Below are 25,992 nucleotides of genomic sequence, written 5' to 3'. Positions count from 1 at the left end.
GCTATCCCTCCCAATTTGTTGTCGTCTGCAAACTTGATGATCATGCCTTCTAACCCTTCATCTAAGTCGTTAATAAGGATATTGAACAGAACTGGGCCCAGGACAGAACCCTGCGGCACTCCACTTGTGACTTCTTTCAATATGCAATGCAATACTGTGTCACATAATTTTGAAATAGGAACATCTGGCTTGAAGTAAGTTCTTTGTATTGATTAATACTGGAATTGCACACAGGTCTGGCAAGTTAGGTTTGTATGTTAATGACATTTTGTTTTAATAAGACCCTGCACCCCCTTGCTTGCAGATATTTCCAGGCAGAAGAGAATGGTTTTCTTTCTCTGATTAAATTCTCGTGCGTGTTTCCTCACAAAAGAACCCTATCATGTGGATGAATTTATAAAGGAGATGTCCTATACATTGAAGAATAATTGAAGAATCTGCAGATTTAAAAATCTTTCATCAGTGCAGGGTGAAAATGACAGCTGTGGAATTAATCTTGTGAAAACAGATTGTTTTGCTAAAATTAATAAGACACCTATTAAGGCACTGGTGAATTCTCCAATTGTTGTATATGAAGAGATGTAGAACCATACCATATCATGAAACAGAACAGTAATGAAAACAATCAAACAGGAAGAGGCAAGGCAACTTAACTTTATTTGGATTTTATGTCTGTGATTGATAATAACAGTCTTTCTGGTGGAAATTGTTTAGAATGTCCCTTTATTTTATAATCCAAAATATATTATTTCCAGCATTGTATTCAGCTTCCTGTATATCCTTCTCTTTTTATTTCAAGGGGAAAGAGAATGGCTATGTCCTACTGATTCCCAATTTTCTAGAACAGTTTTATGCATCTAAAATATTCAGCCACATATCTCATACACAAATCTTGCCTCCTTCATGCATACTATCAAGTTACTTTTTTATACTTCCTATTCTCTGTTGGTGGTAGACCTCCCCTGCAGCATGACCACCTTGTGGATTTTCTCTTTCTTTTTGGTCTGGTGTGTGTGTTTGGCTTTAAAATGCCATTTGTATAAGGTAGTTAATGTAAGAGACGGGCCACCTACAGAGAGGCTGCCTTGCACTGTTTAAACTTACACACAATTCTTGGAACTAAAACACATCTTTATTGTTAAAGGTTTTGGAATTAAAGTCTTTTTTTGAAGCATGGAGTACGGCTTGTTTTGTTTACAGCACAGTAGTTGAATTTACAGAGACTGCTGTTTTTAATAAAGGAATGTAACTAAATTTGGCTCTGGGTAAGCCTAGTCTGCCTGTGATTCCATGGATAAAGAAGTATTCTGCTTTCCTATGCAAAAGAGTTTTTAAATGCAGAATTAAAGTTTTGGATGATAATTCAGATTAGTAAAACTGGCAACTGTTTGAATAATTCCTCATTCATCCTCTGTGAATGCTGGATATAAACTCAGAAGCAGATCTCCTTGCTTCTGAATTGACTCCTTTGGCTCTCTCACCAAAAAAAGATCTTGGCAGCATTATAGCTCTGGAAAAATAACTGTATTTTTAAGACTAAAAACAGGGTGTGCAGTTTCCCTTTCTTTAAAGATTTTGGAAGACTATTGTCAGAGACCTCTCCTCCCAAATTCTAACTCCCATACTAAATATTTCATAAAATTATTTGAATTCTGTACCTCTACCTTAACAGAACCAAAGCTGCTTGCTTTTCCTTTTCCATACTATTCGGAGTTAAGTTTCAGCACTACTAATCACTCACTTGTTTCTTAACTGATGAATCTGTATTTTATGGATGTAATGCATTTCTCTCTTTTAGAATTATTTATATCCAGTAAGGTAGTTCCTCCTTTATTGAACTTTTCTTTACACAACAACTACCAAATATGTTTTATCTACACCCACTGTCTGATTTACCTGGACTATTGGCAAGTACAAACATTTCCTGATTTACAAACATCCGACTTACAAACTACTCATAGTTACAAATTGGGGTGAGACAACAGGAAGTGAAGTTTATCCCTAGGATGGGAAATTAATTCCTGAAAGAGTCATCATGTGGAAAAGGTGTCTCAATTAAAGCTTTATCACCAATCTTGTTTTCAAAACAAGCCAAATTTTTCAAAATCCAATTATCACAGTGACAGAAAGGGAGGTGAAATCTTCAGATCTCTTTTTTAAAAATCTATCCTGAACCAAAAGATAACGTCCCTTTAGCCCAGGGGTCCTCAAACTAAGGCCCGTGGGCCAGATGCGGCCCTCCAAGGTCATTTATCTGCCCCCCCCCCAAACTCTTAGTTTTAGACTTAGGCTCTCCCTAAGTCTGAAACGACTTGAAGGCACACAACAACAATCCTAATGAACTTGACTATCTCGTTGGCCAGAAGCAGGCCCACACTTCCCATTGAAATCCTGGTAGGTTTATGTTGGTTAAAATTATTCTTATTTTTAAATATTATTGTTCTTTTGTGGTTTTTTGGCACTAAAAATAAGACATGTGCAGTGTGAGTAGGAATTTGTTTTTATTTTTTCTTCAAACTATGGTCTGGCCCCCCAACACTCTGAGGGACCGTGGACCAGCCCTCGTTATCTTTATCTTTTGGTTCAGGATAGATCTAAAAAAGGAGATTCAGCCATTAAGCATGATATGTTTAACGGATCTGGCCTACCTTACAAGGTTGGTAAGTGGCTCACTTCGCAGGATTGGTGTGCGGCCATTTTGTGAGCAGGGTTGAGTGTGCAGCCATTTTGTGGGCCTTACATGCAACAGCTCAGCGGAGCAAGGAGGGAGGAGCAGTCAAGCAGCCATTACCATAGGTGCAATCTGATTGGCTGAATGCAAATGAGAAGTTGCTTAGCAATTGAAGATGGGCGGAGCCAAAGTGATAGAGCCAGGGATTCTTTTTCAGTTAGCAGTTAAGGGTTGGAATCCAGTCAGTGAGCAGATAGGAGTTGGTTTTTGGAGTTCAGTCAGTTGGGAACTGTTGTTTTGAGAAGGAAGCCTCTGCTTAAAAAGTTTGAGGACCTCTGCTTTAGCCTATGAATTTTGTCTTCCATTGAACAACCAGAAAGATTGTTCTGTCAGTTGGCTGTTTCTATTTCATTGTTTCCTATTTTATTCTTCCCCATCTCATGTCTTGGAGAGAAGAGAAAACTTTGGAGTATTAGTTACCCAGAGTAAACCAAAAGATTTATTTATTTCGTGTCAAAAGCATTGCATAGCAAAATACATTTAAAAATGATGAAAAAAATAGAGGAAATCACAAACAACTAAATAGTTTTAGACCAGAAACGGGCTACAGCAACCGCATTGTCCGTAGCTTTAAACAACTCCTCCTCCGAACCAAAAGATGGTGGCAGTAGTAAAAAAAAAAAAAAAAGAACCAAAAGATGGTGGCAGTAGTAAAAAATAAAGTCCTGCGCACTATATTTTGCCAAACTGCTGGTTGCTTTATAGGCTCTCTTGTAACAAGTAATTGATTTGACAAGTTGCAGCTTTCCCAGTGAGGCCCAAGGAAGACAGTTTTATCAGCTATAATGTGGTCTCCTTTTGCAACAAACCTCTGGAAGAAACATCAGCCAAGACTAAATAGAATGGCATATTTTAATATAATATGAGTTTCATACATTTTACAAATACCAATGTGGTCTGTGTATTGTGTAGTGTAAAAATACCAAGAGGAGATGTTAGGAATATTTACTAATTTGAAAAATGTGGAGTGTACTCTGATCTTGCCCACCATTCAGAAAAATGTGTGGCACTATCTTCAAAATGTGTGTGAGAGTTCACAGAAGTAGAAGTAGAAAGCTCCAATTAAGAATTTAGCAATGAAATTGGACTATGCATGTTTTGAGCCAAAAAGCAGATTGAAGAAGAGTTAGACTCCCTAGCTAGTGGTAATATCTGTTAAGGAATTCTGGAAGTTGTAGTCCTAAAACATTTGCAAGTTCTGCATTTGACTGTAAAACACAGGCATTCTCCAGGAACTGTGAACATCCTAGCCTCATTTCCAGAAATCTGAATCTGACTGTAGAATAGTAAGTGGAAAAGAGCCTCCTGTCATCCTCCAACCTTTTTCGTTTTCTTGTTTCTCTCCCTCTTCCCATTCTGCAATCTCTTCCCTCTCATATGAGTGATGTTTTGTCTCCAACCTTGTGAACATTTAGGGCCAATTGTACTGTGCAACGTCTGCCTGTAGCTGTATGCGGGTCACAGGACTAACACATTTGAGAATCAATGGGCAGACAATTGTTTAAAAAGTTGGAATTCAATCTGAATAAATGTGCAGATCAGCAGTAGATGGGGTTGGAGTAAATGTTGACTGAAACCCATGAAGCTAGGGGTAACAACTCAATGATTAAACCTTTTTCTTCTGTTGTGTTCATTCAAATAGTTTCTGATTTATGTCAGCCCTAAATGCCATAAATCAGTTACAAGCTGCAGAAAATCGTGGGGATTCTTAACTAAAGGGTGTTTGTCTTTGTCTTCTGAGACAGAGCGAATGTAACTTGTGCAAGGTCACCCAGAGGATTTCCATGGCCAAGTGGGGATTTGTACTCTCGTCTCTAGAGTCTAGCCTAATATGCAAATTACTGCACCATGGCTGCCTTTTCTTCAGTGCAAAGTCATCCTTATGCCACTGCTTTTGGACATTTGAGGAAGAAAGATAGCTTGTTTATCTTTCAGTGAAAGTTTGATAAAAGAGTAATTATAAAATGGAAAGAATCTGAAACGACAGGGTTAAGCAGCTTCTTTCCTGCTTCCCTCAGGGCAGTGTAGGGCATGCTGTTTTGGATTAACATAAACAAGGCACCATGGAGGAGACAATCTTAGAATGCCATGTAATGTCTAGTTTGAGCCTGAGAGACCAAAAATAGTGCAAAGTAAATGTCTAACATTATTGGTTTCATGTAATTTGGCAGTTTGACATGCATACCTTAATTTTCAGACCACATGTTTGGGCAGCCTATTTTGAGTTGTTAGTTTTGCAGTAATACATGAGAAAGAGTGCCGCTTAGTTGCTTCCAAACAGTTCTGAAACATTTTTAGTTCTGATCCCTGAAGTAGCTTGAGAAACATCTGTCCCCACATTTTATCATATTTTCTGCAAGGGTATCATTGCTTTACTGCGTCAAGACATTCTGCACCCACAATACTCCCCTTATCAATTAACCTCGTAGTTTATCAAAGTAAGAGGTAACATCACTCTGTGTTCTTTCTGGGAAGCCCAAGTTAGCTCAAAATCATAGCATTTTAGATTGTTACATGACAGCATTATTTTCTATGTACAATATTCACAAACCTGACTAGTGTTCCCTCACTACTTCGCGGTTCACTTTTTGTGGATTCGCTGTTTTGCAGTTTTTAATAAACTCTAAAAGACTATTATTAATCATAAAAAATTACAAATTACGGCCTAAGGAAGGGAGGAAGGAGAAGCCAAAGGGAGAGAAAAGGAGCCCAAGCGGCAACAGGTGGAGAAGGAGGTGATTTATCAACACACGATTGGTTGATAAAGACTTAAAACAGTGTATAACTACTAAAATAATATATAAATATTAAAATAAATACAGTGTTCCTACTTCGCGGATTTTCACTTATTGCAGGTGGTCCTGGAACCTAACCCCAGCGATAAGTGAGGAGACACTGTATAAACTTACTGCCATTTTGTCTATCTGAGAAATTGAAGGCAGCCTATGTTTGCTTTTTGGTCATTTTTGAAGATGGCACCAACATTTGCGTACCCCCAGTGTACAAGAACCTTGTCTGCTCTTCAAAAATTCTTAAAGATTTTTTATAACGATTCTGTAGGTACCTCACAAAAAGTTCTTTTTGTGTATTTAGATCACGTTCTTCTGGCTCAGGAGATTTGAATTTATTTAAAATAGTTAGTGATCTTTTTTTAAAAAAAATTACCAGCTTGAACATTTTTTTCTTTTGGGGAAACGACCAAGATAAAGCAGATATTGAACAGTACTTGTTTCATTTTTTACCTATCCAAAATTCTTCATCTGCATCTTTGCGTGGATTGCGTCTTTGTTTCTCCTTTTATTCCAGATAAATGCTTTTTATGATGCTTGATCTTGCAAGTTTGAGCTCATCCTTAACTTGAGTCCTTCTGACTCTTCTCTCTACAAATATTGGCTACTCATTTCTTCTCTTCCTTGGTGATTTATACCTTCCCCCATTTCTTATACATGTCCCTTTCTAATTTCAGCAAAACATTCACTCTGGCTTCTTTTAGTGCCACCCACTTTTCTTTTTCATTAGAATTGTTTGCAGTTGTGCTTTCAATGTCTCATTTTGAAGGAACTATTGCAGTGGTCTGTGTATTAATCAACCCATGTTTTTAAGTCAATTTTCAGACAAAGATATTAGTTATATACACAAGCATATACAGTAAATGTGATGCTTCTATTCTCATTTCTTCCAATGAACTCACAGCTACTTAAACGGTTTTTTCTTTCACTTTTTATCCTCATGATAACTATGAAGGGTTAATGTGTTGTTGAAGACTTTCATGCCCGGAATCACAGGGTTGTAATATACCTCACAACCTCTGAGGATGCCTGCCATAGATGTGGGCGAAGTGTCAGGAGAGAATGCTTCTGGAACATGGCCATACAGCCCAGAAAACACACAACAACCCTATGAAGTGTTGGGTCATGTTGGAAAAAATGTCTGTCTTACTCAAGATCACCCATTTCCTGGCCAGCACTGACTTGACACCACACTGTCTTTCACTAATGCTAATGTTTTTAGCACCCTGCTTTCTGGTAAAGAATTGCAGGCAACTATTCAGGGTCTTTGAAACAGAATAATTTATGAGTTAGCTTGCCGCATACTAAGTATTTGCTATTGTTAATGCTGAAAATTTGCATTTTAACTTCTTTGTATTTCATATCAAACTAAGTTGGAGTAGGATCTACACTAGGTTTATTCCTGAGACAAGAACTGTGCTATAAAAGAAGTGAATAAATAGTTATAACATAAAGTATGTCCCAAATCTGTATTTAGGACAATGTTCTGAGCAATATTGCATAGTAATATTTTCTTTCTTCCAAAGTATTTTTGTCCTTCTCGTCTGTTTCATAATTTTCAAGAGTAGCTGTCAATAAATGCATTATAGAGCATAGGTTAAAATGCATGTTTGAAATATAGCACAGCAAATAAAACAGATCAAAATATGAAGGCAAAGAACTTTTGAAGGAAACTAGTGAAAACATCAAGCAGACAGAAAGGGTTTTCCATTATGACAGCAGAAAAGTCCCTTCTCATTTTCAGTGAATTGTTTCAGTAATTTTTTTAATTTTTTGAACTAGCAAGACAGGAAATGAGTTTGTGGAAGAACTCAAAGAAGTGGATATGTATAGCCAGGGGTGGGCTTGAAGTGTTTGGGCAGTGATACAGAAGCTGGAAATGTTGTGTTTAATGACTCAAAGCTTCAATGATCCTTAAGTTTCCAAACTGTCAGGGATGCTTGCTCAAACTAAAAATTCTTATGTAATTTCCCAAAGTGATACAATTAGTCATTTTTGCAATCGGCAGAATAGTAGTGAATTGGTTTTGGTGGGCTGACTTTCATTTTCTACAGATGCAGCTGTCTTTAGGCATGGGGGAGAATTTAATTTAATAAATGTTGGAAAATTAAAGCACTGGTGGTTTTATAGTTGCATGCATTCAGGTGTACCTACATAGTCTGGATTAATGTCAAATTCCTCCTAAATTCTATCTTTACATTTAGTAGTGACTAGCTTGGGGACCCGGCGGTGCCTGGGTTATTTGAAAAAGGCATTATTTGTATTTGAATCTTAGGTATTCTCAGTTTAGAGTGGGTGAACTACAATTCCCAGAATCGTGGTTCAGTCCTCCCCAAACCCTGCCAGTATTCAAAGTTGGCCATTTTGGGTCTGTGTAGCAAGCATGGTTCAGATCTGTCGTTGGCTGGTCATCGCCTGGCTGCAGTGCTCTCTGGATGGGGGTGAACTACTACAACACCCAGATTCCCGGGGCAATTGTCCTGAAACATCTGGCAGTATCCACAGCAGGCAATGTTCAGTCTGTGTGCCCAGTTTGGTCCAGATCCGTCATTGGCTGGGTTCAGTGGTCTTTGGATGCAGGTGAACTACAACTCCCAAAAGCAAGGCCCATTCCCACAAACCCCTGCAGTATGTTCAGTTGGTCATGAGGCTTCTCTGTGCAAATTGTGGTCCCGATTCATTGTCGGTGGGGGTTAGTGTTTCCTGGCTGTAGGTGAACTATAACTCCCTTTTCCCCAAACTTGTCCAATATGTTGTATTGGTTATGGGGGCTCTTTGTGCCAAGTTTGATCCTGGTTAATCATCGGTGGGGTTTGAGTGCAGGTGAACTATAAATCCCAGTACCTACTACTCCCAAATGTCCAGGCCAATTTCCCTCCAAACCCACCAGTATTCAAATCTGGGCATATCGGGGATGCATGGCAAGTTTGGTCCAAACTCATCATTGTTTGGGTTCATAGCGTTCTGGGTGTAGGTGAACTACAACTCCTATAAATTCCCCAGTAGGAGTCACAGTGCTAGGATGAAACGGTCCCCAAATGAAAGCATTCCTTGGATGGTGGGCCATAGTATTTGGGGAGGACATTGGCAGGGGTTGGGCTACATGTTCATGGAACTTGCTGTAACTGCAATGTCAGTGGATGGGAGTGACTTGCTGTCTTCTCAGCACTGGGAACTAAAGCCTGTTTGTGGAGGCCAGAGGCTGTCTGTGTGAGCGGACACCCGTGCCACATACACACATATGGGTTTTCACTTTTATTATGGACTAGCTTGGAGGCCCGGCGTTGCCCGGGTCATTTGAGAAAAGCATTGTTTGCCTGTGTTCCAAGTGTAGGCTATATCCAATGTCAGGTGGGTTCAGTGGGTGCGGGTGAGCTCCAACTCCCATATGCAAGTTCCATTGTCCAGTGTCCATCCCTGTCCAAACAGAGCCAGTATGTAGAGTAGGTCATGGGGGCTCCATGTACCATGTTTGGTCTTGATCAGTCATTTGTGTGGGTCACGGTGCTGTCAGGAAGTGAGTGAAGGTATTGGAAGTCCCATCGTCCATGGTCCATCGTCCTCCAAACTGCACCTGGGTGTAGAGTGAGTCCTGGGTGTTGTCTGTGTGAAGTTGGGTCTTGATGAGACATTGATGGGGGTGACAGTGGTCTCGGGAAGTTAATGAATATACTGCAAGTCCCATCATCCAAGGTCCAAGCTCTTTCAAACCTCAGCAAGATGTAGAGTGGGCCATAGTGGCTGTATGTGCCAAGTTTGGTCTTGATCAGTCATTGGTGGGGGTCACAGTAGTCCCAGGAAGTGAGTGAAGATAGTGCAAGTCCCATCATCCACAGTCCCTCTTCCCCAAACTGCACCAGGATGTAAAGTGGGCTATCCTGGACGTGCGTGTCAAGTTTGATACAGTTTTGTCATTCATGGGCATCACAGTGGTTTCTGGAAGGTGAATTGGATGAAGGTACTGCAAATCCCATAATCCTTGGTCCACCCTCTGTCAAAGTGCTGCAGCATGTGAAGTGTGTCATTTGTGATATGTGTGCCTGGTTTGGTTCAGTTCTGTGATTTGTGGCAGTTGCTGTGGTGTGAAGAAGTGAGGGAAGGTACTGCAAATTCCATCATCCTTGGTCCATCCTGCCCCAATATACATCAGGACGTAAAGGGGGCCACAGGGGTTCTGTGTGGCAAGTTTGGTCCATTTCCATCATTGGTGGGCATTGCAGTAGTGTGTGGGAGTGAAAGTGTTTGAAAGTAGTGCAAATCCCATCCTCCATGGCCCATCATCCCCCAAACGGCACCAGGACATAAAATGGGTCATAGGGGTTATGTGTGCCAAGTTTGGGCCACGTCAGTGATTCCTGGCAGTCACAGTGGCCTGTGAAAGTGGCGGCCAATCAGAAAGCTGCCACATACTCGCAAACAAACATTGACTTTTATTATATACTAGCTTGGGGACCCAGCGGTGCCCGGGTTATTTGAGAACTGAATTGTTTGCCTTTGTTCCAAGTTTAGTCTCGATCCAGTGTCAGTTGGCTTTAGTTGGTACGGGTGAACTACAACTCCCATATGCAAGTCCATGGTCGATCCCCCTCCAAACAGCTCCAGGATGTAAAGCAGGTCATGGGGACTCGATGTGTCAAGTTTGGTCTTGATCAGACATTGGTGAGGGTCGCAGTGGTCTGGGGAAGTGAGTAAAGGTACTGTCAATCCCATCATCCATGGTCTGTTGCTCCCTCAAATGATAGGAGGATGTAAAGTGGGCCACATTGCACCTATATGTCAAGTTTGGTACAGTTTCATCATTCATGGGCATCACAGTGGTCTGTGGGTGTTGAATTGGATGAAGGTACTGGAAATCCCATCATCCTTGGTGCATTCTCCTGCAATCCACACCAGGACATAAATTGTGTGACATTGCACCTGTATGCCAAGTAAGGTACAGTTTCGTCTTTCATGGGTATCACAGTGGTCCGTGGGAGGTGAATCGGAGAAGGGTACTGCAAATCCCATCATCCAAGGTCCATCCTACACCAAACCAGATCAGGACGTAAAGGGGGCCACATTGCACCTTTGTATCAAGTTTGGTACAGTTTTGTCATTCATGGGAATCACAGTGGCCTGTGGGAGGTGAATTGGATGAAGGTACTGCAAATCCCATTGTCCTTGGTCCATCCTCCCCCAAACTGCTGCAACATATAAAGTGTGTCATTTGGGATATATATACCAGATTTGGTTCAGTTCTGTCATATGTAGCAGTTGCTGTGGTCTCAAGAAGCAAGTGAAGGTACTGCATGTCCCATCTGTGTGCCAAGTTTGGTCCAGTTCCGTCACTGGTGGGCATCGCAGTGGTCTGTGGGAATCGTAGCGATTGAAAGTACTACATATCCCATCACCCATGGTCCATCATCCTGCAAACGGCACCAGGACATAAAGCGCATCATGGGGTAGGCTCTCTGGAATTGTGGGAGTTGGAGTCCAAAACACCTGGAGGGCCCAAGTTGGCCTGTGCCTGGTTTAAAGGCTTCCATACAATCCTAGAGTTAGAAGGGGTGCCCACCTAGTTGAACCCCCTTCTGCCATAGAGGAAGACACCATCCAAGCCCTCCTGACAGATGGCCATCCAGTCACAAATACGATTGGGAGATAGATAGAGTCCTAGATTTGAAAGGGGTCTCTGAAGGTCATCCAGTCCAGCCCCATCTGCCACAAAGGAAGAGACCATTCAAGCCCTCCCGACCGAAGGTCATTCCAACCATACATACCATTGAGACATTTATTTATTTATTTAATTCTGATATTTGGCTTGCAAGGTCATTAAGCCACGTGCTAACATCCACCATATAAATAAAACATAAAAGTAATGTCAAGCAATAGTAGTATAAATAAGACATAGCAGGGTTCAGTGGGGGCAGGTGAACTACAACTCCCATATGCAAGTCCATCATCCATGGTCCATCCCACTCCAAACAGTGCCCGGGTGTATAGTAGGTCATGGGAACTGTATGTGTCAGGCCTGTTAGAGTTAGTAGGCCCAAGCCTGCTCTGTGGTAGTTTTTTGCCTCAGTAAAAACGGGGGGGGGGGGGGGGGGGGTAAACAATCCTTAAAAGGAAAGAATAAAAAGATAGTCATTATTTTCTCTTTAGTCGGCTGTGAATAGTACTGTGTCCCAATGAGCCAGGGAAAACCTGTCTTTGGAACAGTATTGAGGGGGGAAGATGGCCCCCTCCTTTGCGGCCTAGCAGGGCCTAGCAGCCTGCAAAGGCCTTGGCCTGTCAGTAGAAGCGCTGAAGGGGTGGGGGGTGAGGTGAGGGGGTAGAAGTTTTCATAAACAAAGGAAGCATTAAAACATAATTATTTTCCATCATTAGTTGGATTCAGAATGCTGTGAATGTGTGAGTGGGCCAAAAGCTGTTAACAGTACCAAAGCTAGCTTCGTTCTGAGGAGATAAGTAGGCCGAACGAAGCCAGTTGGTAGTAGTTTTTGCCTCAGCAGTCCCAGTGGCCTGTGAAAGTGGAGGCCAATCAGAAAGCTGGCCAATATTCCGGCCGGCCAATCAAAACGCTGATACATATTCCGCCAGGCCAATCAAAACGCTGATACATACTCCGATACAAACATTCACTTTTATTATATACTAGCTTGGGGTCCCGGCGGTGCCCGGGTTATTAGTAGACGGCATTGAGTTGTTTTGGATATTATGAATGGGCCCATTGATGCAGATCTATGGCCGATGGGGTTTGCAGTAGTTTCTGGATGGGGTGAAGGTACTGGAAATCCCATCGTTTGTGGTCAATCCTCCAAAAAACCTCAGCAGTATATAAGAAGAGTCATGGGGGTGTGTGCCATCTTTGGTACAGATACATGACTGAGGGGGTTAGGAATAGTCTCTGGATGTGGGTGAAGGTACTTCAGATCCTATCATCCATGTTCCATTGTTCACCAAATTCTCCAGGGTTGAAAGTCATAGGGAGTTTGTGTTCCAGGCTTGGTCCTAGGCTGTCATTGGTGGGGGTTGTGTGGTCTGTAAAGCAGGTGATGGTACTGCAAATTCCTTCATACGCGGTCCATCCTTGTCCAAACTGCTCCAGATGCATCTTTTATGGGGGGTTGCAGTGGTCTGTGGGAGTCAGATCCCAGGGCGGAAGTATACACCGCCGCATACATACATACATACATACATACATACAAATAAACATACATACCCACAAACACTGACTTTTATTACTATATACCTGGTTGGGTACCTGGCGATGCCCGGGTTATTTGAAAAGGGATTTTAATTTTTTTTAATGAATTATCCCATTAATAAAATGCATAAGGTTGTAGATGGACAACATCCACAACATCATGTGGCACAGGCTCGTGAGCAGCTTGCTGCAGTAAATCACTCTGACCATGAGGTCATGAGTTCGAGGCCATCCCGTGGCGGGGTGAGCACCTGTCAATTAAAAAAAAATAGCCCCTACTCGTTGCTGACCTAGCAACCCGAAAGATAGTTGCATCTATCAAGTAGGAAATAAGGTACCACTTATAAAGTGGGGAGGCAAATTTAACTAATTTATGACGTTGGAATGAGGAAGTGCCGTCACAGTGGATGATGTCTCGGTTCTGTGTGTATATGGGCATTGAATGTTAGCCATATATGTATATAATGTGATCCGCCCTGAGTCCCCTTCAGGGTGAGAAGGGCGGAATATAAATACCGTAAATAAATAAATAAATAAATAAATAAATAATGTTGTCTGAGGGGATGTTCGATTCTGGCCACGGGGGAACAGCTGCTTCATCATCCACTGTGACAGCACTTCCTCATTCCAACGTCGTAAATTAGTTAAATTTGCCTCCCCACTTTATAAGTGGTAGCTTATTTCCTACTTGATGTGGTGCTACAGTAGAGTCTCACTTATCCAACATAAACAGGCCGGCAGAATGTTGGATAAGCGAATATGTTGGATAATAAGGAGGGATGAAGGAAAAGCCTATTAAACATCAAATTAGGTAAAATGGCGTCCTGTTTTGAGGCTTGGGAGGGCGGGGCCAGCCTCCTTGGCCTGCAAATATGTGGCAGAAGGATCAAGGGGGGGTTGGATTGGGGGTTCGTGGGTTAGAAATGTTCCTAAGCATGAAAAGGCATCCTTTAAAAGATAAGAATGAGGTTCTCTTCAGTCTGTTATAAACAGTGCTGTCTTACCTTGTAGAAGGGGACTGCTGTTTCCCAATGAGGCAGGGAAAAGCTGAAGAGGTAAAATGGCGTCCTGTTTTGAGGCTTGGGAGGGCGGGGCCAGCCTCTTTGGCCTGCAAATAGGTGGCAGAAGAGACACAGGCAAAAGCTGCTCTGTTTGGAACAGGGAAGATGGCTGCCTCTTTTGCGGCCTAGCACAATGGAGCCAGGCTGCAAGGCCTGAAACGTGTTAGCAAAATGATCAAAGGCGGCTTGGATTGGGGCTTTGGGGGCTAGAAGTGTTCATAAGCATATCATTAAAACGATAATAACAATGTTCTCTGATGTCTTTTGAGGAAAGTAGGGCCTTACAAAGAAGTTGAAAGCTGATGCAAGATGGCGTCCCCTTTTGGGCCTAGCGGCGTGGGGCCAGCCTGGAAGGCCTTAAACATGTCAGCAGAGGGGCCAAAGGGGGCCATCTGTTGTCAGTGGGTTCATGGATCGTAGGGGTGATGTGTGTCAAGTTTGGTCCAGGTCCGGCCTTCCTGGTGGTGGCAGTGGTGTTTTTTATTACCAAAGTGTAGGCCGAAAGCTGTTAACTGTCCCAAAGCTAGCATAGTTCTGAGGAGATAAGTAGGCCGAACGAAGCCAGTTGGTAGTAGTTTTTCCCTCAGCAATCCCAGTGGCCTGTGAAAGTGGCGGCCAATCAGAGCTGGCCCATATTCCGGCCGGCCAATCAGAAAGCTGATCCATATTCCACCAGGCCAATCAAAACGCGAGCACATATTCCGCCAGGCCAATCAAAACGCTGATACATACTCCGATTTCACTTTTATTATAGATATAGATATAGATATAGATATATAGATAGATATATAGATATAGATATAGATAGATATAGGTGTAGATAGGTAGTAGCAATATTCCCACTTTATTTTCAGACATATATTAGTAGGAGAAATTGTGTGTATGGGGGCATAAATTTCATTGTGTCCAAAAAGATTTATGCTCTGGAAATTTAATTTAGGATTGAGTTTTAATGAACCTGTTGTGTGGGTTCTGAACTCTGCCTGCTTTATTGTTTCCTGCTCACAGTGCGGAAGCTAAATCTCCTCACTTCTTTATATACTTATTATGTAACTCCTTTTGCAGCTACTCTGTATAATTCTGCACATACCATGATCACTACCAAAGCCTGGAATACAAATAAATGTATTTTGTAAACTTGGATTAATCAAAGATTTGAACCTCAGTCTATTAGTTTCCTTAATTATACTTTGAAGTAATAACTAAAATGTTTTTTTTCACAATTTTGCTTTTTATTTCGTGTCAAAAGCATTGCATAATAAATAAGCTTAAAAGTGATAAAATAAAGGAAACATAAATAGCTAAATAGTTTTAGACCAAAAGTGGGCAACAGCAATTGCATTGTCTGTAGCTTTAAACAACTCCTCCTCCGTGCATGAGGCAGGGCATTGTGGGCAAGCATACATATGAGGAGTTGTTTGTTCTGCTCCATAGTCACACAAGGTGGAGGATTCCTCCAAGTAATGCCACCTTGCCAAGTTGTCTTTTGATCTGCCCACTCCACTCCTTAGTCTATTTAGGGATTTCCAAGTTGCCCATTCTTTGTTTGCCCCTGGAGGCAGACCCTCATGGGGGGCCATCCAGTTAGGATTGCCTGGTTTAGCTGCCCAGAAGGACACCCTTGCTGTTGCTGGGGAAACATCAAGAGGAGTAGTGGTTCTCCTTGATTTGAGTCTGGTGGGAGGAGGCTGATAGTCATGCAGTGGGTGGCTTTCAAATGTTTGACCTTATTTCTCTCACCGTTAGCAGCAACTTCCCGTCACACATCAGGGGGGGCAATGCCAGCTTATAGAGTTTATCAACAGGTATAGGTTTAAGGCATCCTATGATTATTTAATTTTGCTAGAAAAGGTAGAGCATCTTTTATTCTGAAACAGATTCTGGCAAGTTCCTCTGTGGGAATTCCTATTCCTATTTTCCTCTTAGCTCAAGAAAATGATTGCAGTTCTGCGTGTTATTTCTTGGTTGTAAGGCTTAGTGAATTTAATATTGACTTATAGGTCTTCAGTTTTTTCAGTGGTTAGTGGAAAAGCCATGGATATAATAACATGCATTTTGAAAACTCCTTTCCCACCAACTGTTGCATAGCTCTCTTTCTCACCTTTAGCAGCAGCTGCTCAAAGCAGATCAAACTCTTGTGCTGCTCCATCTTGCCCTCTTCCTCTCCATCTCCTTTCCTGGCAGCAGCTTTCCCACCATGGCACCATGACATCTCAGATTTCGCGTATCCTTCACTCTAGGACATGAAAGCTGATTTTAGCAACAGGTAGCAGTGGATCAATCTCTTACCATCCCACTTCATTCTTCTTCCCCCTCCTTCTGTTTCCTCCCCTGTCAACAGCCCCAACCCATATTTCCTTTTCCACCCTTGTCACAGTAATGCCTTAGCCAGATTTTCAAAGCCCCTCTGTTTCCTTAGAACACCAAAGCTGATTTTAGTGGCAGCACTTGGGAGTGGAGAATTGACCTCTCCCTCCTTCCTCCCCATCTCCTGCCCTGTTACCTTCCCCAACCTGTAGCTCCATTTCCTGCCTTGGTACCATCAGATTTTGAAAGCTCTTTACCTCCATAGAACACTTAAGCTGATCAATACACCAGCTATTGGTGGTGGGCAAAAGCAGACCATAGAGAGGGGTGATGGAGAGATTGATCTGCTTCTACTGATAAAATCAGCTTCAGTGTCCTGTGGAAGTGGAGGGACCTTGAAAATCTGGCTGAGGTGTCATGGTACAAGGTGGTAAATAGGGAGTTTTAGACTGGGGCTCTTAGCAGGTCAGGCGATGAGGTGGTGGTGGTGAGGAGGATGAGGTAGTGAACCAACAGCTGCAAACCTGCAAATGATCAAATATATGTATGATAAACCTGCAGATGTGGAGAGCTGACTGTTACTCACTTTTGAGCTGCTGTAAATTAGATTGTACTGTGGACATCAGTGGCCTTTCTAAACATTCCTGATTTTGATACTTGAGTATGAAATTTGCTCTTTAATTTCTTCTAGATTCACTGGACCAGATGGCCCAAGTGGCTTTGGATTTGAACTGACATTCCGACTTAAACGTGAAACTGGGGAATCCGCACCACCAACTTGGCCGGCAGAGTTGATGCAAGGCTTAGCCAGATATGTTTTCCAATCAGGTACTATGTAAATGGTTTTCTTTTTGTAAGTGTGTTTTTTAGGAAGAAGGGGGTCCTTTTTTCATTTTTAGCAGCATGTTGTGGCAGAGCTACTTTACTGTATATAATAAATGTTCATTTTGTTGTTATAAATGTGAGCTCTTCTTTATGGAAAAATAAGATATCCCCTGAAAATAAGACCTAGTGCATCTTTGGGAGCAAAAATTAATATAAGACCCTGTCTTATTTTTGGGGAAACAGGCTACATAGAGATGGCAAAAGCTTGCAAGGGGTCAATGCCTATATCTGTAGGAGAGTTTAACAAATATTTCATGGGAAAATGCTTTCATAAAATTTAATGAATATATATTTTTCTTCTTCCTGACTTGCAAGGGTGTCTTTCTCTTTTCAAAACATTCCCTTGATTAAGAGCGAGGAAGGCTTTGCAAAAGAAAACACACTGATAAGGGAGAAGAGAGAAATAGATCACATATTGCAAGCAATAGCCTGCAGGCTCTGTTCCTGACCTTGACCCGATTATAAGCCGGGGGAGGCTTTTTCAGCTCATAAATAAGGGCTGACAAACTCGGCTTATCTTCAAGTATATACGGTACTTAACCAAAATAATATAGCTTAATTAAAAAATTGCTTGATTTTTAAAATGTAGGAATTGATTTGCATTCATCTCTTATCTTTCCTTGGAGAGATTAACATTTTTCCATGAAAAAATGGAAGACACTTGCTAACTTTTCCAAAAACATTCCCAGTAAGGAAAATCACAAAAATATCTTGAGTTTTTAAATTACACTTGAAGCATTTTTAAAGTAAACTTAAATTGGAAATCATGTGGATTGTAAACTTGAAAAGATGTATGTGTCATGACTTATTCATGTCACAATTATTGCAGCTTTTCAGTTATTTTTTTAATTATACATGGTTTTCCTAGGTTTAGTCAAACTTGTACACAACCCGTCATTATGGAGAATTTCTCCTACTCTCATCTCTTTACTGGTGTTCTTTCTGTAATGATGGAACATACTGCACAGGGCAAAATTCTTTTAAAATTTCTCAAAGACGGTATACTTAGAACTACAGTGAAAAAAGACCTTAGCAGCAATCTATTTAATTGTTTTGTGTTCGAATCTTTAGATGAAGCAACAACAGAGCACAACACACTTGTATTATTTGAGCATGTATTGGTGTACTTTATTGAACAAAGAACAGAGGATCCATTCTTCCTCCTGGGGAAACCCATTTTTTAACTCCTCCTGAGCCACAAATCAAAAGAGATTTGCAGCAAACCAGGAGGAAGGCAATGCAGAGAAGGCAAAAAACCCGTTTCCACCCAGAGCCAATTTGGGGTTGACGGGGAAAAATTCCTTCTCGGCTCCAATTCAGGCAACCAGCCGCAGCCTGCATTGCCAGGTTAAAGGATGGGAACACTGAGAACCGATACATTATGGTGCCTTGTATTCCTCTTGTGTTCCAGGGAACTGCTTGGTCTTGAATGTAGGTCTTCAGCTTCATCTCCTCCTTCGGTTTCAGCCATTTTGGAGACCCAAGCAAGGATGGAATTAACCTTCCCTTTTTTTCCTTTTTCCTTTTCCTTCCTTCTTTCCTTCTTTCCTTCTTCCTCCAGTGCCTTAACCTTCTAGACCTGAAAGAAGGGGGATGGATCCCATGCATACTACCTCATCCAATCTAGACGACAGTTCAGCCCGATGGGGCTCACTTAGGGCATGGGATTCCACTAAAGTAGCTGAAGCCCTGCTGTTTTGGACTACAACGCCCAGAATCGTGGTATAGAGTGCATCCTGGGAGATGTAGTCTAAAAAGCAGACTTATCCCAGCTGGGACATACTTACCTGCGCTTTGAAGGAAGGCACTGGAAATACTTATCTGGATGGTAGCAAGTTGGCAAAGGAATGTCTAAGTGGGAAATCACTTGCGGATTTTTTCAGATTTTCCTCAAAACAGAAGGAAAATTCTCATCCCTCCCTAGATTCCAGTAAACATATTTCTGAATTTCTTTTTCTTCTTTTAAGTTGAAGGTTTTCATCATCATCATCATCATCATCATCATCATCATCATCAATAATAATAGATTTTCTGCAATAAGCCGCAATTGAGACTGTAGTGAAACATTTCTTGCCTGTCCAACATCCCAGCAGGAAGTCATTGTGGGCCCAGAAACAGAGATGTTTATACATATATGGTTGTATTATGACTTCAGGAGGAGTCTATTGTGATGCTGGCCCATTGGTGAATTTGCAGGTGCCTTACATGTATTTCATATTACTGTATTTGAAAGCATCTGTGCATAGTATTGTAACATATTATTGAATCCCCTTTTGGAATATTTTTGAGCCTCGTTTAAGAGAGGACAGTACGATAAAAATAAATATAATGATAACTAAAATAAATGGCTGTGTTGTGATCTCAGGGTATTATTATTATTTCCCCTATTTTTATCCTTTCTTTTCCAACTGTGATAGAGTTCAAAAACATAGCTAAAAGAAATTCATCAGAGGAAGTAGACTATGAAGGATTATGCTACCAGATTCTTTCTTTCATTTGGTCTGTAAGGAAATTCAAGACACCTTTGCATACTGATATTTTTCCTGTCTCTATGTCTGTATGTCTATCTATCTATCTAATCTATCTGTCTTATCTATGAAACATTTTTTCCATTAATAAAATGGAAGCCACTTACTAACTTTTCCAAAAAAGTTCCCAGTAAGGAAAATCACAAAAACATCTCAAGTTTTTAAGTTACACTTGAGGCTTTTTTAAAGTAAACTTAAATTGGAAATCATGAGGATTCTGAACTTGAAAAAATGTTTGTGTCATGACTTCTTAATGTTGCAATTAATGCAGCTTTTGAGTAATTTTAAAAAATTATATATGGTTTTCCTAGGTTTAGTCAAACTTGTACACAACTCATCCTTAAGGAGAATTTATCCTGAGCTCATCTCTTTAATGGTGGTCTTTCTGTTATGATGGACCTCACTGGACGGGGCCCTGTCGCACTATAATCAGCCTTCCACATTTGCAAGTTTAACCTTTAAGGATTCGATTATTTATAGATTTAATTAATATATTATCTCCAGAAATCTGTAGATCTTCAAGGCTGTCTCTATGGTCAATTTCTGTCGGAGGTGCACTCTAGAAGTCGTGCTGGAGGACCTAAAGAAAACACTTTTCTAGGAATCCCAAGTGCTCTAGGTGTTTTGGTAATTAATGGACAAGCTAGAGCTTCATAGAATTGTTGCCTTGTGGTTCCCCTCTTATTTCTATAGCAAGGTCATGTGGGATCCTGGGGTATATTGTTAGGGGGAGTGCATTTTGAATTCTAGAATATTGTGCTCTGGATTCCATTGGATATAACCGTTATGGTTTAGTCTCTTTCAGCATGACTTCTCTTGGTTTATCATTTCAAAGTCCACACATGATATTAGCCAACACACATTTAAAGGCTACAATGTTAGTTCTGATTCTGAGTATATCTGAATTACTGATTTCAAAAATTGCATCAGTTCTCCCCTATGAGCTCTAATTTGTGATGCACTGATGGCATCTATTTATTTATTATTTATTACATCACATCTACCCCGCCCTTCTCACCCATCAGGGGACTCAGGGCGGCTTACAATATGAACATACACATTAAAAACAGTTTTCATCAAATTTAAAAATCCATCAAGATTAAAAATTACAATAAAATTAATAATATCCATTAAAATATACATAATTATACATTTAAATATACATTTAAGGCGCTTTCCATGTTCATGTGGGGTCTGTCAGTAGGTCATATATTCTTATCTCATTTTTGCTGCTACTCATGCTCAAATGCCTGGTCCCATAACCACGTTTTTGTCCTCTTTCGGAAAGACAGGAGGGAGGGAGCCTGCCTGACTTCAATGGGGAGGGCGTTCCATAGGCGGGGAGCCATCACTGAAAAGGCCCTGTCTCTCGTCCCCGCCAGCCGCACCTGTGAGGCTGACGGGACCGCGAGCAGGGCCTCATCTGACGATCTTAAGCTTCGAGGTGGGTCATAGCGGGAGACACGTTCGGACAGATAAGCTGGGCCGGAACCGTTTAGAGCTTTATAGGCTAAAGCCAGCACCTTGAATTGTGCTCGGTAGCTAATTGGCAGCCAGTGGAGCTGGCGTAACAGAGGAGTAGTACGCTCCCTGAACGCCGCTCCAGTTATTAACCTGGCAGCCTCCCGTTGGACTAATTGAAGCTTCCGAACAGTCTTCAAAGGCAGCCCCACGTAGAGTGCGTTGCAGTAGTCTAAACGGGATGTAACAAGGGCGTGGACCACCGTGGCCAAGTCCGGCTTCCCAAGGTACGGTCGCAGCTGGCACACAAGTTTTAATTGTGCGAAGGCTCCCCTAGCCACCGCTGAGACCTGGGGCTCTAGGCTCAACAATAAGTCTAGGATCACCCCCAGACTGCGCACCTGCGCCTTCAGGGGGAGTGTGACCCCATCCAGCACAGGCTGTAACCCAGTACCCTGTTCGGCCTTCCGACTGACCAGGAGGACCTCTGTCTTGTCTGGATTCAATTTCAATTTGTTGGCCCTCATCCAGTCCGACACAGCGGCCAAGCACCGGTTCAGAACCGGGACAGCCTCCTTAGTGACAGGTGGGAAGGAGTGACAGAGCTGGACATCATCTGCGTACAGATGACACCGGACCCCGAAACTCATGATGATCTCTCCCAGTGGCTTCATGTAGATGTTAAACAACATGGGAGATACACAGAGCCCTGCGGGACCCCACAAGTCAACGGTTGTGGGGCCGAGCAGGCATCCCCCAATGACACCATCTGGGACCGACCCTCCAGGAATGAGTGGAGCCACTGCAAAACAGTACCTCCAAGTCCCATTCCCGCGAGGCGTCCCAGAAGGATACTGTGATCGACGGTATCGAAGGCCGCTGAGAGGTCCAGCAGAACCAGCAGGGACACACTCCCCCTGTCCAGTTCCCGGCGAAGATCATCGACTAAGGCGACCAAGGCTGTCTCGGTACCATGCCCCGGCCTAAAGCCAGACTGTGCCGGATCCAGAAAATCAGTGTCAACCAAGAATCCCTGGAGCTGCGAAGCAACCACATGTTCCAAGACCTTGCCCAAATAGGGGAGATTGGAAATAGGCCGAAAGTTTCCGAATTGAGTGGGATCCAATGATGGCTTTTTCAACAGCGGCTTGATCACAGCCATTTTTAGGCTCGCTGGAAACTTGCCCTCCCGAAGGGAGGCATTCACCACCACCTTCACCCACTCGGCCAAACCCCCTCTGGCTTCTCTCACCAGCCAGGATGGGCAGGGGTCTAGGATGCATGTGGTCGGTCTCGCCTCTCCAAGGATCTTGTCCACATCCTCAAGCTTAACCAATTGAAATGAATCCAACAAAACTGGACAAGCAGGTGCACTCGTTACATCCTCAGAGACTGCCGTTAATATGGTGTCAAAAGTCGGAACGGATCAGAGTGACTTTTTCCGCAAAGAACCGAGCAAATGCTTCACAGCGGGCTGCCGAGTTATCAGGGCTCCCACCTTGATTGGTGGGAGTTAACAACCCTCTGATGACACGGAACAGAGCCGCCGGACGGTTCTGTGCGGACGCAATGTTGGCCGCAAGGTGGACTCTCCTTGCAGCTTTGATTGCCGCGGCATATGCCCTAAGATAGGAGCCTAGCTGTGTTCGGTCTGACTCGTTATACTCTGATCGCCACATGCACTCTAGTTCCCTCTTCTTTCGCTTCATCGCTGCCAGCTCCTCAGTAAACCAAGGAGCTGGTTTAGCTCAGTTACTCAAGAGGGGACGCTCCGGAGCGATCGTGTCTATTGCCCTAGTCATCTCTCCATTCCAGAGAGAGACCAGAGCATCAACAGGATCACCTGCCGAGGAGGCGGGAAATTCCCCAAGAGCCGTCAGGAATCCTTCTGGATCCATAAGTCTCCATTTTAGGTCCACCACCCCTGCAGAGGTTGGGGGGCGCAGTAAGTCTAAACCATAGAATCATAGAATAGTAGAGTTGGAAGAGATCTACCAGTCACCATCTGCTTGCCCATAAAAATCATGGAACTGTATGTAAGAAACTAGAGCAGCTGCAGTCTGTGCAATTTTCTGAATCAGCATCCAAGAGTATGCCAAAAAGAGGTCTAATAACCAAGACACCAAGAATATTTTTTGTTTGGCCTGTGTATTGCTTTCAGAGATCCGACTGTACTGTTATTTCCATTGGGTTTCATCCCTGGACTGCGCAAATCTTTGTATCATCAAGTTTCTAGTGGTCATTGAGTAGCTAGTCTAGAGACAGGGACAAGCTCAGGGATTCCTTTCCCTACATTCTTATGTCATGTTTTCCTAAATGGCTTTGTCTTTTCTTTTCTTTGCAAGCCACTGTCCCCTCCCCTTTTGATGAAGTAGCAATGGTATTCTGTAAGGGAACTTCCTTTTAAGTTGAAATTGCCCCAGGAAGCCCATGCTGTCTCCAACATTCTGACTTCTGATTTTCTTTCTCCCAATGAGGACGCATTTTGCCTCTCTGTAAGCAAAATGTCGCTGCATGGAATCTTCTTATCTTTTACCTACTTTAAAGAATGTATTTCCTTTTACTTTAATAAACCTTTTTGAACCTAAAGTTCTGACTCTGCAGTCCAGACCATCTGACATAGAGGGCCATCCCTACTCACTGCACATAAGTTTCTTCTAATTATGGAGTTTACTCCTGGTGCTCTGCCATATGTCGGGGATGCTTTAAATGCGATTTCCTGCTTCTTGGCAGGGGGTTGGACTGGATGGCCCATGAGGTCTCTTCCAACTCTACTATTCTATGATTCTGCAATATTCTGGTGGAATTACCGTACCCGAGGGTTATGTTTGAGCCTAATAGCTCAGATTCCCCAACAATGTCTAACTACATCAGCTGCAGTAAAGTTTTCCATGGTTCATAAAATGCCCCTAAACTTAATACTAAATAATACTAATATCCTTTAAAACAGTGGGTCCAGCCTGTGGGTCCCCAGGTGTTTTGGCCCCCAATTCCCAGAAATCCCAACCAGTTTACCAGCTGTTAGGATTTCTGGGAGTCGAAGGCCAAAACATCTGGGGACCCACAGGTTGAGAAGCACCGCTTGAAGAGGTCCACGTTTCCATTTTCCAACAGGGCTGTGCTGAATATTTTATTTATTTATTTATTTCATTTCATTTATATACCGCTTTTCTCACCCCTGGGGGGACTCAAAGCGGTTCACTTCAAATAAATGGCAAAAATTCAATGCCTCACATACGATAAAAACAGTATTATCACACATCTAAAACAATAACATAGGACTATAAATTAAACCATTAAAACTATAAACCATCAAACATAAACATTTTATGCAATATTTACATAAGCTTCTTGATGACGGTTTGGGAATTAGGTATTTTCAATATGCAAACTGCAGGTTATCTTTGCCACCTGAGTCAGAAGTGTTGCAATAATATTTGGGAACAATAAAAAAGACTGGGTGAAATTCAGTTGAGACATACCAGAGGCACTGTTGGTAGATCACCTGCCTATTCTGGAAGGTGGAGACAAAATCAGGTTCTTTTTTGAAAAAGGTGTTTTTGATGAGAAAGGTAAATTTTTTTAAAATGTATCAAAGATGGTATACTTAGAACTATGGTGAAAAAAGGGTTTGCAGCCATATATTTTATTTTCTGTGTTTGAACTTTTAGATGAAGCAACAACACAGCACAATACACTAGTATTATTTGAGCATGTATTGGTGTACTTTATTGAACAAAGAGAGGATCCATTCTTCCTCCTGGGGAAACCCATTTTTTAACTCCTCCTGAAGTGCAAATCAAAGGAGATTTGCAGCAAACAGGAGGAAGGCAATGCAGAGAAGGCAAAAAACCCGTTTCCACCCAGAGCCAATTTGGGGTTGACGGGGAAAAATTCCTTCTCAGCTCCAATTCAGGCAACCAGCCGCAGCCTGCATTGCCAGGTTAAAAGATGGGAACAGTGAGAACCGATGCATTATGGTACCTTGTGTTCCTCTTGCGTTCAAAGCGTGCTTCCTTTCCAGGGAACTGCTTGGTCTTGAATGTAGGTCTTCAGCTGTGTCTCTTCCTTCGGCTTCAGCCAAGCATGGATGGAATTAACCTTCCTCCCTTTTTTCCTTCCTTCCTTCCTTCCTTCTTCCTCCAGTGCCTTAACCTTCTAGACCTAAAAGAAGAGGGATGGATCCCATGCATACAAACCTCATCCATCACGACGACTTCATGCCCGTTTTGGGCTCCGCCTGATGGGGCTCACCTAGGGCATGGGATTCCACTAAAACAGCTGAAGCCCTGCTATTTTGGACTACGACGCCCAGAATCGGCCCTTGGTATAGAGAGCATCCTGGGAGATGTAGTCTAAAACGCAGTCTTATCCCAGCTTGGACATACTTACCTGCTCTTTGAAGGAAGGCACTGGAAATACTTACCCGGATGGTAGCAAGTGGGCAAAGGGAAGGGCTAAGAGGGTAAAATCACTTCCATGTTTGTTCCAGATTTTCTTCAAAATAGAAGGAAAATTCCCATCCATCCCTAGATTCCAGTAAAGACATTTCTGAATTTCTTTTTCTTCTTTTGCCGTTGAAGGTTGTGATCAATAATAGTAAGAATATTGGATTTCCTGCAAGTGACCATTATAAGCCACAAGTGAGACTGAAGTGAAACATTTCTTCTTTGTCTAACATCCCAGCAGGAAGTCATTGTGGGCCCAGAGACACGGGTATTTATACCTATATGGTTGTATTATGACTTCGGAAGGGGTGCATTGTGGTGCTGGCACATTGGTGAATTTGTAGGTGGCTTATATTTCATATTACAGTATTTGAAAGCAGCCCTCCACATTTGCAAGTTTTATCTTTAAGGATTTGATTCTTTATGGATTTAATTAATATATTATCTCCAGATTTATATCTGTAGATCTTCAAGGGTGGACTCTATGGTCAATTTCTGTTGGAGGTTCACTCTAAAAATCATGCTTGAGGACACAAAGTTTCATAGAATTATGGCCTTTTGTTTCCCCTTTTATTCTCATAGCAAAATCATGTGGG

General features: G+C 42.2%; 1 protein-coding gene and 1 long non-coding RNA gene across 4 annotated transcripts in view; one reads left to right on the top strand and one right to left on the bottom strand.

The window, feature by feature from the left end:
* sufu (SUFU negative regulator of hedgehog signaling) overlaps positions 1-25,992 on the top strand; it is a 105,576-nt gene that overhangs the window by 10,347 nt on the left and 69,237 nt on the right. For all 3 annotated transcript variants that reach the window (XM_008106554.3, XM_003218478.4, XM_008106555.2), the window contains one exon: positions 16,766-16,902. In XM_008106554.3, the coding sequence (XP_008104761.1) occupies positions 16,766-16,902 (137 nt within the window). The remainder of the gene's footprint in view (positions 1-16,765; positions 16,903-25,992) is intronic.
* LOC134297784 (uncharacterized) lies at positions 24,652-25,643 on the bottom strand. The gene is made up of 2 exons (XR_010004655.1): positions 25,375-25,643; positions 24,652-25,112 (listed from the first exon to the last, which is right to left on the bottom strand). It is a non-coding gene; the product is annotated as an uncharacterized LOC134297784 (long non-coding RNA).

This window comes from Anolis carolinensis, chromosome 3, assembly GCF_035594765.1.
Source record: "Anolis carolinensis isolate JA03-04 chromosome 3, rAnoCar3.1.pri, whole genome shotgun sequence".
NCBI classification, from domain to species: domain Eukaryota; kingdom Metazoa; phylum Chordata; class Lepidosauria; order Squamata; family Dactyloidae; genus Anolis; species Anolis carolinensis.
This window is presented reverse-complemented; position numbering and strand designations above follow the sequence as displayed.